The 12940-nt window shown below is 39.5% G+C and overlaps 1 protein-coding gene across 1 annotated transcript; it reads right to left on the minus strand.

Annotated features, from left to right (window-relative positions):
* Nucleotides 1-1739: 1739 nt before the first annotated feature.
* On the minus strand, nucleotides 1740-5791 carry LOC135563640 (gastrula zinc finger protein XlCGF17.1-like). The gene is made up of 2 exons (XM_065006716.1): nucleotides 5521-5791; nucleotides 1740-3132 (listed from the first exon to the last, which is right to left on the minus strand). The coding sequence occupies exons 1-2, from the start codon at nucleotides 5789-5791 to the stop codon at nucleotides 2234-2236; spliced, it is 1170 nt and encodes a 389-aa protein (XP_064862788.1). The 3' UTR covers nucleotides 1740-2233.
* Nucleotides 5792-12940: the final 7149 nt, after the last annotated feature.

A 12940-nucleotide genomic window follows, 5' to 3' on the forward strand; every position in this document is an offset into this window, starting at 1 on the left:
ACACTGAAGTTTGTAGAAATGTTAAAATAATGAAGGAGAATATAACACAATAGATATGGTAGGAGAAAATCCAAAGAAAAACCAACCATCCCTGGATGCAGTTCCTATGGCTTCAACAGGGAGTCCGCAGTCTATGTTCAAGGTTTCAGGCTTGTAACTTCAAAAATGAATAAGAAATATCAGTTTTAGTAGATGGACAGTCTTGGAAATTGGTGTTTGCACACGCCATAAAGACATTTCGCACCTGCTCAAATCGGTTTGCTCTTGAACATACTTCTTTCCAAAATAATTATTATAGTTTGATTACATTTTAGGGTATTTGAGGAGTAAATAGAAACGTATTTTGACTTTTTGAAAGAAAGTTTAGGGGTAGATTTTCAGATTCCTTTATCTTCATGTTAAACGAGTGGATTACTCAAATTGATGGCGCCAACGAAACAGAATGTTTGGGATATAAAGAAGGATTTTATCTAACAAAAGAACACTACATGTTATAGCTGGGACCCTTTGGATGACAAATCAGAGGAATATTTTCAAAAAGTAAGTGAATATTTAATCGTTAATTGTGTATGAAGCCTGTGCCGGTGGAAATTTTTATGTGGGGCGCCATCCTCAAACAATCACATGGCATGTTTTCGCTGTAATAGCTTTAGACACTTGTATGTTCATAAATGATTAAAATCCATAATATTTCTGATTATTTATTCCAACAGGAAGTTGTCCCGCGAGCGGATCCGTTATTACAATGACAACTGATTATAAAACTGATTATAGAATTATTATACTGCATGCATGTGTATAGGCTGCAAGTACGTTGAAATTAAATGTTCTTCTTTTCAACTTTCAATTAAAACTTATATTGTACTTCGGGCATAGTCTTATTTTCAACGACATTTTGCTAAGTGGGATAGCCCCAATGTCACACCTTTAACGTGTCCAAATCAATAGTCCAAATGCAGAAACAGTTTGTGATAAATTGAAATAAAATGTACTATATACACAAACATCTGCCACAATAATCACATTACTTAAAAAAAACAAGCTCCTTATCAACTTCACAAGCACCAAAAACGCTGTTGTTTTGACAAGTAGCAATAAATCACTGATATCGATTAGGGGGGAAATCAGGTTGTACGTGATGTTGAAACTAACACAGCTAAAAAAACATGGAAATGGGAGATATCTTTTACCTCACTGGTTAGAGGACAACCTGCAGAAGACAGTCAGCTACATTTTGGAGTGATGCATTTAAATGTAGGGGTCACTAAACAAAGGAACACAACACTTATTTGTCATAACTCATCAATATCATGTTAAAATCATTTGTGTGACAGGGAGATGAGGTTGCACATCCTGTTAAAACTAACAGCTCAAAAACCACACGGAATCTGGGAATAATGTGTACATCACTGGTTAGAGGACAATTTGTAGAAAACAGCTAGCTACATTTTGAAGTGTTGCATTTTGATTCAAGTGGGTCACCAACGTGGAGAGTGTAACACAGCTCTTTTTAGGTTAGTCACTTTTTGTTAAATCACATAAATACTACTACTCCATTTCAAAGACAAATATTTTCCCACTGAGGCTAATATCCATATCATGTTGAAATCAATAGAATAGGTGTTAGAGGAATTCTAAATTCCTATATGTTTTGTAGCCAAAACCAAATTCGCACTCTCTCTATTTCATTAATGAGTTGTAAATTCATTAATTATGCATGAAATAGATCGAGACCAGTCTTAAAAGTCAGGTAATAGCGTTTATTACAAGAGAGTACTGGTTACATACACATTTTACCACAAGTTATAAACTGAAAATGACATCAGCGTTTCCTAAATCTCTTCATGACACCGGTAGAGGCCCTATAGTTCTCGAGCCTTCCCTCCTCTCCTAAAGCCAAGGTCAGTCACTGTATATCAGCATTCTAGACAGTCTGGAGATAGTCCGTCCCTGCCATCTGGAGATAGTTCATTCATTTGTACAAAGGAACAGACCTTCATTGTTACTAAACTGACTATATTATATACAATTCGGAATGGGAGCAAGAGAGAAAATTCATATGTGTACAGTACATCATAGCATTTGGACTAGTCAGTCCTGATTGGAATGTATACATAATTAGTCATTTCAACTATATTTTCCTCCAACAATAGGTGGCAGACATTTAGGGTTCTACATTGTGACAACATTAAAATACTCCTTCTACAATGTTAAACAATTCTATATTGTGACATTATTTCATTGATATCAATGAAACAACTCCATGCATTTTCTGATGTTTGATCAGAGATCTTTTATCAGAGTATCTCTTCCCACATTGATCACAGCTATGAGGATTCTCTTCTGTGTGTGTTTTCTGGTGTATCGTCAGATTGCTAGATGTAGTATAACTCTTCCCACATTCATCACAGCTATAAGATTTATTTCCTGTGTGTGTTCTCTGGTGTTTATCAAGAGGGCCAGATGAAACAAAACTCTTCCCACATTGATCACAGCTACAAGGTTTCTCTCCTGTGTGTCTTCTCTGGTGAACAGTCAGATGGCTAGATGTAGTAAAACTCTTCCCACATTGATCACAGCTATAAGGCTTCTCTCCTGTGTGTGTTCTCTGGTGTATCATCAAATTTTGAGATGTACCAAAACTCTTCCTACATTGATCACAGCTATAAGATTTCTCTCCTGTGTGTGTTCTTTGGTGTGATATCAGGTTGCTAGATGTAACAAAACAATTCCCACATTGAGCACAGCTAGGTTTCTCTCCAGTGTGTATTTTCTGGTGTGATTTCAGGCAGCTTGACTGAGTAAAACACTTCCCACATTGATCACAGGTATGAGGTTTCTCTCCTGTGTGTGTTCTCTGGTGCAGCTTCAAAGTCTGTGATGTTGAAAAGCTTTTCCCATAATCTGAACAGTGGTGAGGCTTCTCCCCTGTGTGTACTCGCTGATGTATTTTAAGTTCTGATGAATCTTTGCAACGTTTCCCACAGTCAGAGCAGCAGTGAGATTTCTTTCCTGTGGGTCTCTGCTGGTGTTTCTTGAGGCGTTCTGATGTGGAGAGACTCTGCTTTGCCTCGTCAGCATCATAATGTTGTTGAGGCTCTCCAGAGGATCCACGATAGTCCCGTCTCTCTCCTGTGTGAACAACAAAGTCAGATCGTTAATGGCCCACAACAGCAGAAATCCACTGTTTGTTTTAGGTTAAAAGCCCAGAGCCATGAAGTTATACAACAACTGAAGTCTGTTCAATTATTTACAATTGTTGTTTCACATTAGTAGTAACGTCGATGATTGTTGGCTAGAAATAAGTTATTAAAGTTGTTGAAATACCAAGCAGTGTGCCAGACGACTTTTGGTCTCCAACACAGGCTCCTCTCTGTGTTTAATAAAATTGTGGCAGGAGGGCGATGCACACGAAATTTGGTTGTAGAAACTCCTCCATTTAATGCGGAAGTTTTCATTTTTCACGATGTATTCTGAACATTACAGCACACTATCGGTCTGTAGGACACAACTTCACCTAACAACAACATAGACCTACTGTAGGACCCATAACTTCACCTAACAATAACATAGACCTAGGACAAATATAATTTTATATTTCAGGTGAAACATGGAAACTAAAATGTCTTTCATGACATTTCATAACCTGATCACCAGATAATTTTGTGAATAATCCCACTAGGCTACTCTGTAATGTGTTGTCATTCTAAATGTCCTGAATAAAGGAAAATAGCGCTGTGTGTTGTACAATAGCCTATCCATCAAGGAACAGTTCTCTACACATTATGAGCTAAGTATCTCTGTTTCCAAACAGACTAACGAGACGATACTGTAAATCAAGCAGACAATAACACATCATAAACATACATTTGTTAGGGATGTTGGATTAAACATGGAGCACGGCATAACTGTCTTTGCCAGAATAATGAATGAAGAAGCACTTTGGTTGCTGTTGCATGTCGTGATGTTTGTCATGTGACTGTCATTCAGAAAATGATTTCCTGGATCAGCTGATGATAATTGAACATGTAACTTAACAACTACAGAATTAAGAATTATGTGTAATTATTGAAGAACTGCGTTAATGACAGTATTGATTTGGGTGTTGTCAATAAGGTTAAGGTGACTCGGTTAGAACCATTGGATGTTGCAAACTCGGAAATGATTTATAATTTCTGTGCCCATGAAAACTGTTTTCCCAGCGTAATATAAGGAAACTAAATGTTCCGTAGGTAGAGTGCATTTCAGAGATCTGAATACAAAAAAACTATACTAACAAGACAATAACCTAAACCACAAGGCCAAATCTACACTGGAGGAGCTTACCAAGATGACATTGAATGTTCCTGAGTGGCCTAGTTACAGTTTGGACTTAAATCATTACATTACATTTACATTTAGTCATTTAGCAGACGCTCTTATCCAGAGCGACTTACAAATTGGTGCATTCACCTTAAGACATCCAGTGGAACAGCCACTTTACAATAGTGCATCTAAATCTTTTAAGGGGGGGAGAAGGATTACTTTATCCTATTCTAGGTATTCCTGAAAGAGGTGGGGTTTCAGGTGTCTCCGGAAGGTGGTGATTGACTCCGCTGTCCTGGCGTCGTGAGGGAGTTTGTTCCACCATTGGGGGGCCAGAGCAGCGAACAGTTTTGACTGGGCTGCGCGGGAACTGTACTTCCTCAGTGGTAGGGAGGCGAGCAGGCCAGAGGTGGATGAACGCAGTGCCCTTGTTTGGGTGTAGGGCCTGATCAGAGCCTGGAGGTACTGAGGTGCCGTTCCCCTCACAGCTCCGTAGGCAAGCACCATGGTCTTGTAGCGGATGCGAGCTTCAACTGGAAGCCAGTGGAGAGAGCGGAGGAGCGGGGTGACGTGACAGAACTTGGGAAGGTTGAACACCAGACGGGCTGCGGCGTTCTGGATGAGTTATCATCTTAAATAAATAAATCATCTTGAAAGTCTATGGAAAGAATTGAAAATTGCTTTCTGGCAATGATCAACAACCAACTTGACAGAACAGGAAGGATTTTAAAAAGAATAATGAATATTCACATGAAGATCATTTACATTTACATTTAAGTCATTTAGCAGACGCTCTTATCCAGAGCGACTAGTCGCCTATTGGATGACATCACGACTTCCCATCAAGCCAACTCCTTGAAGGCCTTACAATGACATCACTCACTCCTTCAAGTTTACAGTTGTCTAAAAAAAAACTACTTTGCTCAAAACATGTATTTGTTTCCCTTTAGTGTGTTTATACTTTACTGTATTTATATATCACTTTACAACAAGAAAAGTTTTTTTAAGCACTGGAGGACGTCATGGACAATTCGGACAGTACAAAAACATAATCAAGTGTAGAATGCCCTTTTAAAACTCACACATTAGTTCAACAACTGCAGAGTTGTTTTATAAGATAGTACTCACTGTATTTACTGGTGATAATCAGATCAATGTCCCTGTTTTATTAGATAGTACTCACTGTATTTACTGGTCTTAATCAGATCTCCAGACTTCTCTTCTCGTCCTCTAATGTGACAGTAATCTCCCCCTCTTCATCCTTCATTCCAAAAACGTCTTCATCTTCTTTCACAGTAACATCCTCCTCCACTCTGAAGGCGTCTTTCTCTGTAACGTCGTTCTCTTCTTCTTTCACGGTAACAGCCTCACCCTCTACTTCTTTTTGTATTGTAACATCCTCCTCTTCCTCCTCCTCTTTCACTTCTTTCTCCGTCCAGTAGATCTCCCCTTCTTTATCAGGAGGAGAGTAGCTTAGTAGGCTCATGGTCGAGGATAATAGCTTGTTAGCATTAGCGACTAGACTATTGCTAACTTAACCAGCCAGCTAGTTGACTTAGAACGTAAATATTCAATTAAATGGGGTAGCTAGTTGTTTCCACATAAGTATTATTAAATCATAGTGGCAATTAAACCAGGAAATTTTCTAAAAAACCTGAATGTTCCGAGTTTGTTGTCTAGCGAGCTACCGAGGTGGCTGCAGTTGTTGAAGAAGCGTTCCGTCCACTAGATTATACGTCACACTAGAAATATTGCCCGAAAGACACATATCGCCATCTGCTGTCTGGAGGGAGGAAACGCAGTTGAGGAGGGAAAACTTTTTTATTTCTTCTAGATTGAATTATAATATTATAAAGCAGTTTAGAGAAACGTTGTTTTCTCTCTCCATGAAATAAGAATATTATATTAACACGTGCAAAAAGCAACAAGTGTTGTTTGATTTAGTTCAGATTTTTTATGAGAATTTAAAACAAACCCTACATCTACTCCACATCTGTATTTCTGATTCAGTCAAATAACCAGATGTCAAAATAAGCACCTAGTTATTGATACCCTTGATAAAGATGAGCAAAAATATCTGTATAAAATAAATAAACTTTACCCACTACCAGGATATTTTAGCCCAAAACCTGGTTACCTCTCTGCTAGGAGGCTGAATCTAGGCCATAAGTGGATCTTCCAGCAAGACACAGCAACATCCACAAATAAATGGTTAATTGGGCACAAAATCAACATTTTCAATGGCCATCTCAGTTGTCGGACTTGAACTTGATAACCTGCGGTTTGAATTGAACAGGGCAGTACATAATGGCAGACTAAATAAATCAAGGACCTGGAGAGATTCTGTATGGAGGAATGGTCTAAGATCCCACCCAATGTGTTCTCTAATCTCATAAAACATTTTAATGTAATTATCTTTTTCAATTGTATCAGTATAAAGTAATACAATTTCCCTTTTATTGTTAGTGTAACAATACATCATGTAGATGTATATAATGAACAGACTAGGTCTATACTGCTCCTACATGGTGTAACAATACATCATGTAGATGTATATAATGAACAGACTAGGTCCATACTGCTCCTACATGGTTTAACAATACATCATGTACACTACCGTTCAAAAGTTTGGGGTCATGGATTCTAGAATATACTATATATCCTAGAAACATGGTTAAACTATCATTAGAATTTATGAAGGCCAGCAGGAGGACATGGTTCAGGAAGAGCTTCCCCTCTGGTTGGGCTGTATTGATGTAATTGCATGAAAATAAATTGGCTGAATATTAAACAATCACTTAAACAGCTGTAATAATTTGACCCCAACAGGAAATCTACACTGGCAGTTATAGAAAGACCCATTTACTATACAACCATTGATACTTGAAGAATATAACTTGTAAATGACCCCGAATGTTTCAACCGTATTACCCCACCAGAAACCAAAACATAAGCTCGTATAACGCCACTGTTTGTAAACTAATACTATTTGGCTGAGGAGTAGGGTCGATCCAAGCGTTCTGACCTCACAATGACAGTAAAGCACCCAAGCTAACTGGCTAGCATTGGATAGCTTGCTTGACACAAATCAGAGAGAACCTCACTCTTACCATGTTACTTTCCCTAGCAGAGCTGGTTAGGCTGTTTTCATGTTATCCAGAGCGTTGGTGACTAACTGTGCTGCTGGCAACAATTTAATTTGAGCCTTTTTGCAGATGTTTACTGACACCTGGACATATTCAACGGGTGTCGAGCGTTATTAAATTCATCAGTTATTCTGCGCTCTAATCAAGTCACTAAACGTTGGGTAATTAGTTAGAATATAGTTGCTATACATACTGGTGTATTAGTAGCCAACTATAATGTTAGGTAGCTCTTTAATATACCGATACATACTGCTGTAAAGACAAAACTATGCGTTTTGTAAGGATAGTGTAGCTAACATAACGTGTAACGTAACTTATCTGAAAAGTCATTACTTTATTACATTGCTCAACATGTGTTATAATTATAAAAAGCAGTTCATTTGTATCCGATCTCGTTGGATTTTGGCTGAATATTTTCCTCCAAATCTGAAAACAATGTGAAGCCACGCCCATTTCCGGAAGAATTGCATTATGGGCCCTAAAGTACTGGCTGTATGTGTCATATTTTGGCGAATTTAGTACGACATCCGGGAACTTTTGGCATACTAACTACATCATTAATGAGTATAATAAGCAAACTACATACTCAATTAACATTGGGATGAGTATTCTAACACAGCTCAGGTCTCTGGGCAGCCATTTTGTTTGTTTAAAAACTAGGTTGTCCCTTTAAAAAAGCCACACAACAATCAACCAATCTACAGTTCAACCAATAACAAAGCTGTAATTACACCACTATTTTGGTAATAAGATGGATGGGGTTGGAGAAATGTAACTGCTCTCAAATTCATAGAAAGACCTATGGATGCAAGGACTGACCGTCCATGATATCAACATTATAGTTTTAACCATGTTGAGGCTATACAGTGTTGGTTTACATTGTTTCTAAACATTGGTGTAAAAAGAAGCTTATTTAGGGTTCTGATGGGGTAAACAGTTGAACTAAGCTCATGAGGCATGTTATATTCTTCAAGAATCAATGCCTATAAATAAATAACTTTAAGTCAAAATATGGATGTAGCAATTGCAAATTTCCCCTTTAACACCACACATCAGTTCAACAACCGCAGAGTTTGTGCTTATGTTTTTAAGACAGTACTTACTAGTGTTAATCAGGGCCCGTTCAGCGTTAGAACCATCGGACGCATTAAGATGCGTTTGGGAAACCGGGTCCAGATATCCAGTTTCCTCCTCTTCTTCATTGACAGTCACCTCCCCCTCCTCTTCTTTCACTGAAACGTCGTCGTCCTCCTCTTTCACTCTGAATGAGTCTTCCTCTTCTTTAACTGATATGTCTTTCTCTTCTTCTTTCACGGTAACAGCCTCAACCTCTACTTGTTTTTGTATTGTAACAACCTCCTCCTCTTTCACGAGAGCTTATTTCTCCATCCAGCAGACCATCTCTTCTTCAGCAGGAACGGGGTTAAGTTTGAGACTGGAGCTATGAGACATGTAATGAAGTCGCTAAGTATAATTCAAAGCAGTGTCACTTTATCAGCAGCACGTGATCAACGACGTCTGAATAATAATTTCGTCGAACACCTGATTGGTTTGGTGTTGGGCTCGTTCGACATTGCAGCCGACAGTGCAGGTGGCTGCTGACTGCTGACTGACTAATTTACAAATCACCTTGCATCATAAATAACTACTCATTATTATTTATAAATCAGTCAGCCAGTCACCTTTCACCCACAACGCAGCATGGATGTGATGCTCTCGATCACCTGATGGATTTGGGCTCGTTTGACATTGCAGCCGACAGTGCAGGTGGCTGCTGACTGGTCTAAATAAAGCTCAAAGCCTTGAGTAATTAATCTATTTTTGACACGAAAGAGCCAATGCTTCAGGAAGCTTTGTTTCCCCATCACTACTTTTCAGCATGTTTTCTGTGAATTAGACTACGGGAGTTTTGTAACTTTTTCTACCTTGGCTTACTGCTAGTTGGGTTCTAACTTGTCTCCGGTAGTTGGTCTCGCTGACCATAACCGTGCTGGTTGGCTACGCTGGTTAGGATAATAGCTAGTTGGCTAAATAGCTAACATTAGCTGGCTGGCTAAGATAACAGCAAATAGCTCATGTTAGCTGGCTGGCTAAGATAACTGCATATAGCTAACATTCTTTGATATTTGGTTAGATGGCGTTATGTGTTTCCAAAACTGTGGTTTACTAATCACTCAAGTCATGAGAGCAAATTATTGGTTTTATTTAAAGTGATACATTTTAAGTTATTTCTGTTGTAGTTTACATTATAGGGAATAGGCTGGTCCTGCATATTACTTCACACCTGACTTTGGCATTCTTCTGAATTCTGATTGTTTTAATGTAATAACACCAAAAATAGAATTAACCATTAACTACATCACACCTGCCCAGATCCACTAGAATACACCTCCATCTCCATTAACTACATCACACCTGCCCAGACCCACTAAAACACACCTCCATCTCCAGCGCCCGCATCAGCACCATTTTATTTCTCTCTGTCGCCCACTCACTTTCAAGTTTTAGATAATAAAGCATTTTACCTTTCTATTGCGTTAACAACAGAGGATTGGTTGAGATTAAAAGTCATTTTACATTGTATAACTGTACTTCTGACAGCCAACTTTCTAACTCCTCCCATAACTTTATGATGTCATAACATTCCCAGAAGCATTTTTGAGACATTGTTAGTTTTACACTTAAGACATGACTCTGCCATTGTGCTGTAGAATTTGTGAATTTTGTGTCTTGTATAATAAGGGACTATCATTTGTCCCAACATCACAGGCCACAGACTTTGATGCAGTTAAATACTTCCAAAAGCGTTTCCTCAGTTTGAGATCGACTGAGTTTTTTTATTTATTTTTTTACACCTGCCAATGTAAATCCATTGAACGAGACAAGTTACCAGACAGGACATATTGATAATGTTCTTCCCACTGATAACCTGAATGACAATTATCTTGTGGGCGGTGGTGGTGATGACGTCCTACTAGATGACGTCGTCCATCGGGATTCCCCAAGAAAGAAGACGCTCTGGATTGATCACTGGAGTCAGATGTGAAGGAGGAGGTTGATCATCAGGAGTCAGATGTGAAGGAGGAGGTTGATCATCAGTGAACCTCTAGGATTGTAGCTGGGCTGGCGTTTCCACTTCCAACTGGGTCATATATTTTTATACATTGAATGTTGATATTGTGAACCTATGTTATATACTGTATTTGTACCTCTTGTTTCATGAAGTGATGTCACAAAGTACTGCCCCTATATATACAGTGCATTCGGGAAGTTTCCAGACCCCTTCACTTTTTCTACATTTTGTTATGTTACAGCCTTATTGTAAAATGGATTAAATAATTTCCCCCCTCTCATCAATCTACACACAATACCCAATAATGACATCACAATAGCCCATAATGACAAAGCAAAAACAGGTTTTTATGAATGATCAATGAAAAAGGTGATTTTCTTTCAACAACAAGGACATTTCATTTCGTCATAATGATAGTTTAACCAGGTTTCTAGGCTATATAGTATATTCTAGAATGACCAGTGTAGATTTCCTGTGGGGGTCAAATTGTTAGCTGTTGATAAGACATTGTATAATATTCTGGCAATTCTTTTCATGCCATTACATTAAAGGCGACAGATTGTATTTTCTTAGCAAGGTTTTGCTCAAATAATTTTAGCTCATTATCGCTAGTTAGCGGGCTAGCTAGCTTGCTAAATGTTTTAAGAGTCAGGGCAAATGTAGCTAGCTAATACTGCCTGGTACCAGTGCTGTTGTCAGCCTAGATAAGCATGTTTGTGCAGCGGTATCTTATCAGAGAGGAGTTTTTAAAATTGTATTTCACCTTTATTTAACCAGGTAGGCTAGTTTAGAACAAGTTCTCATTTGCAACTGCGACCTGGCCAAGATAATGCATAGCAGTGTGAACAGACAACAACACAGTTACACAAGGAGTAAACAATAAACAAGTCAATAACACAGTAGAAAAAAGGCATGAGGAGGTAGGCATGAGGAGGTAGGCGAATAATTAAAATTTTGCAGATTAACACTGGAGTGATAAATTATCAGATGGTTATGTCCAGGTAGAGATACTGGTGTGCAAAAGAGCAGAAAAGTAAATAAATAAAAACAACAGTATGGGTATGAGGTAGGTAAATTGGGTGGGCTATTTACTGATGGACTATGTACAGCTGCAGCGATCTGTTAGCTGCTCAGATAGCAGATGCTGAAGTTGGTAAGGGAGATGATAAGTCTCCAACTTCAGCAATTTTTGCAATTCGTTTCAGTCACAGGCAGCAGAGAACTGGAAGGAAAGGCGGCCAAATGAGGTGTTGGCTTTAGGGATGATCAGTGAGATACACCTGCTGGAGTGCATGCTATGGGTGGGTGTTGCCATCATGACCAGTGAACTGAGATAAGGTGGAGCTTTACCTAGCATGCACTTGTAGGTGACCTGGAGCCAGTGGGTCTGGCGACGAATATGTGCGAGGGCCAGCCGACGAGAGCATACAGGTTGCAGTGGTGGGTGGTATAAGGTGCTTTAGTAACAAAACGGATGGCACTGTGATAAACTGCATCCAGTTTGCTGAGTAGAGTATTGGAAGCTATTTTGTAGATGACATCGCCAAAGTCGAGGATCGGTAGGATAGTCAGTTTTACTAGGGTAAGTTTGGCGGCGTGAGTGAAGGAGGCTTTGTTTGCAGAATAGAAAGCCGACTCTAGATTTGATTTTAGATTGGCGATGTTTGATATGAGTCTGGAAGGAGAGTTTACAGTCTAGCCAGACACCTAGGTATTTATAGATGTCCACATATTCTAGGTCGGAACCATCCAGGGTGGTAATGCTAGTCGGGCGTGCGGGTGCAGGCAGCGAACAGTTGAAAAGCATGCATTTGGTTTTACTAGTGTTTTAAGAGCAGTTGGAGGCCACGGAAGGAGTGTTGTATGGCATTGAAGCTCGTTTGGAGGTTAGCTAGCACAGTGTCCAAGGAAGGGCCAGAAGTATACAGAATGGTGTCGTCTGCGTAGAGGTGGATCAGGGAATCGCCCGCAGCAAGAGCAACATCATTGATATATACAGAGAAAAGAGTCGGGCTGAGAATTGAACCCTGTGGCACCCCCATAGAGACTGCCAGAGGTCCGGACAACATGCCCTCCAATTTGACACACTGAACTCTGTCTGAGAAGTAGTTGGTGAACCAGGCAAGGCAGTCATTAGAAAAACCGAGGCTACTGAGTCTGCCGATAAGAATATGGTGATTGACAGAGTCGAAAGCCTTGGCCAGGTCGATGAAGACTGCTGCACTGTACTGTCTTTTATCGATGGTGGCTATGATATCGTTTAGTACCTTGAGCGTGGCTGAGGTGCGCCCGTGACCGGCTCGGAAAACCGATTGCACAGCGGAGAAGGTACGGTGGGATTCGAGATGCTCAGTGATCTGTTTGTTGACTTGGCTTTCGAAGACCTTAGATAGGCAGGGCAGGATGTATATAGGTC

Source organism: Oncorhynchus nerka, linkage group LG21, assembly GCF_034236695.1.
Source record: "Oncorhynchus nerka isolate Pitt River linkage group LG21, Oner_Uvic_2.0, whole genome shotgun sequence".
In the NCBI taxonomy this organism is placed as follows: domain Eukaryota; kingdom Metazoa; phylum Chordata; class Actinopteri; order Salmoniformes; family Salmonidae; genus Oncorhynchus; species Oncorhynchus nerka.

Excerpts from the sequence above, each read along its gene's own strand:
- LOC135563640 (XM_065006716.1), bottom strand. The coding sequence starts at position 5,791 with ATGAGCCTACTAAGCTACTCTCCTCCTGATAAAGAAGGGGAGATCTAC. Across the intron at positions 3,133-5,520 it reads ATTAGAGGACGAGAAGAGAA|GAGAGAGACGGGACTATCGT; the intron begins GTCTGGAGATCT and ends TTGTTCACACAG.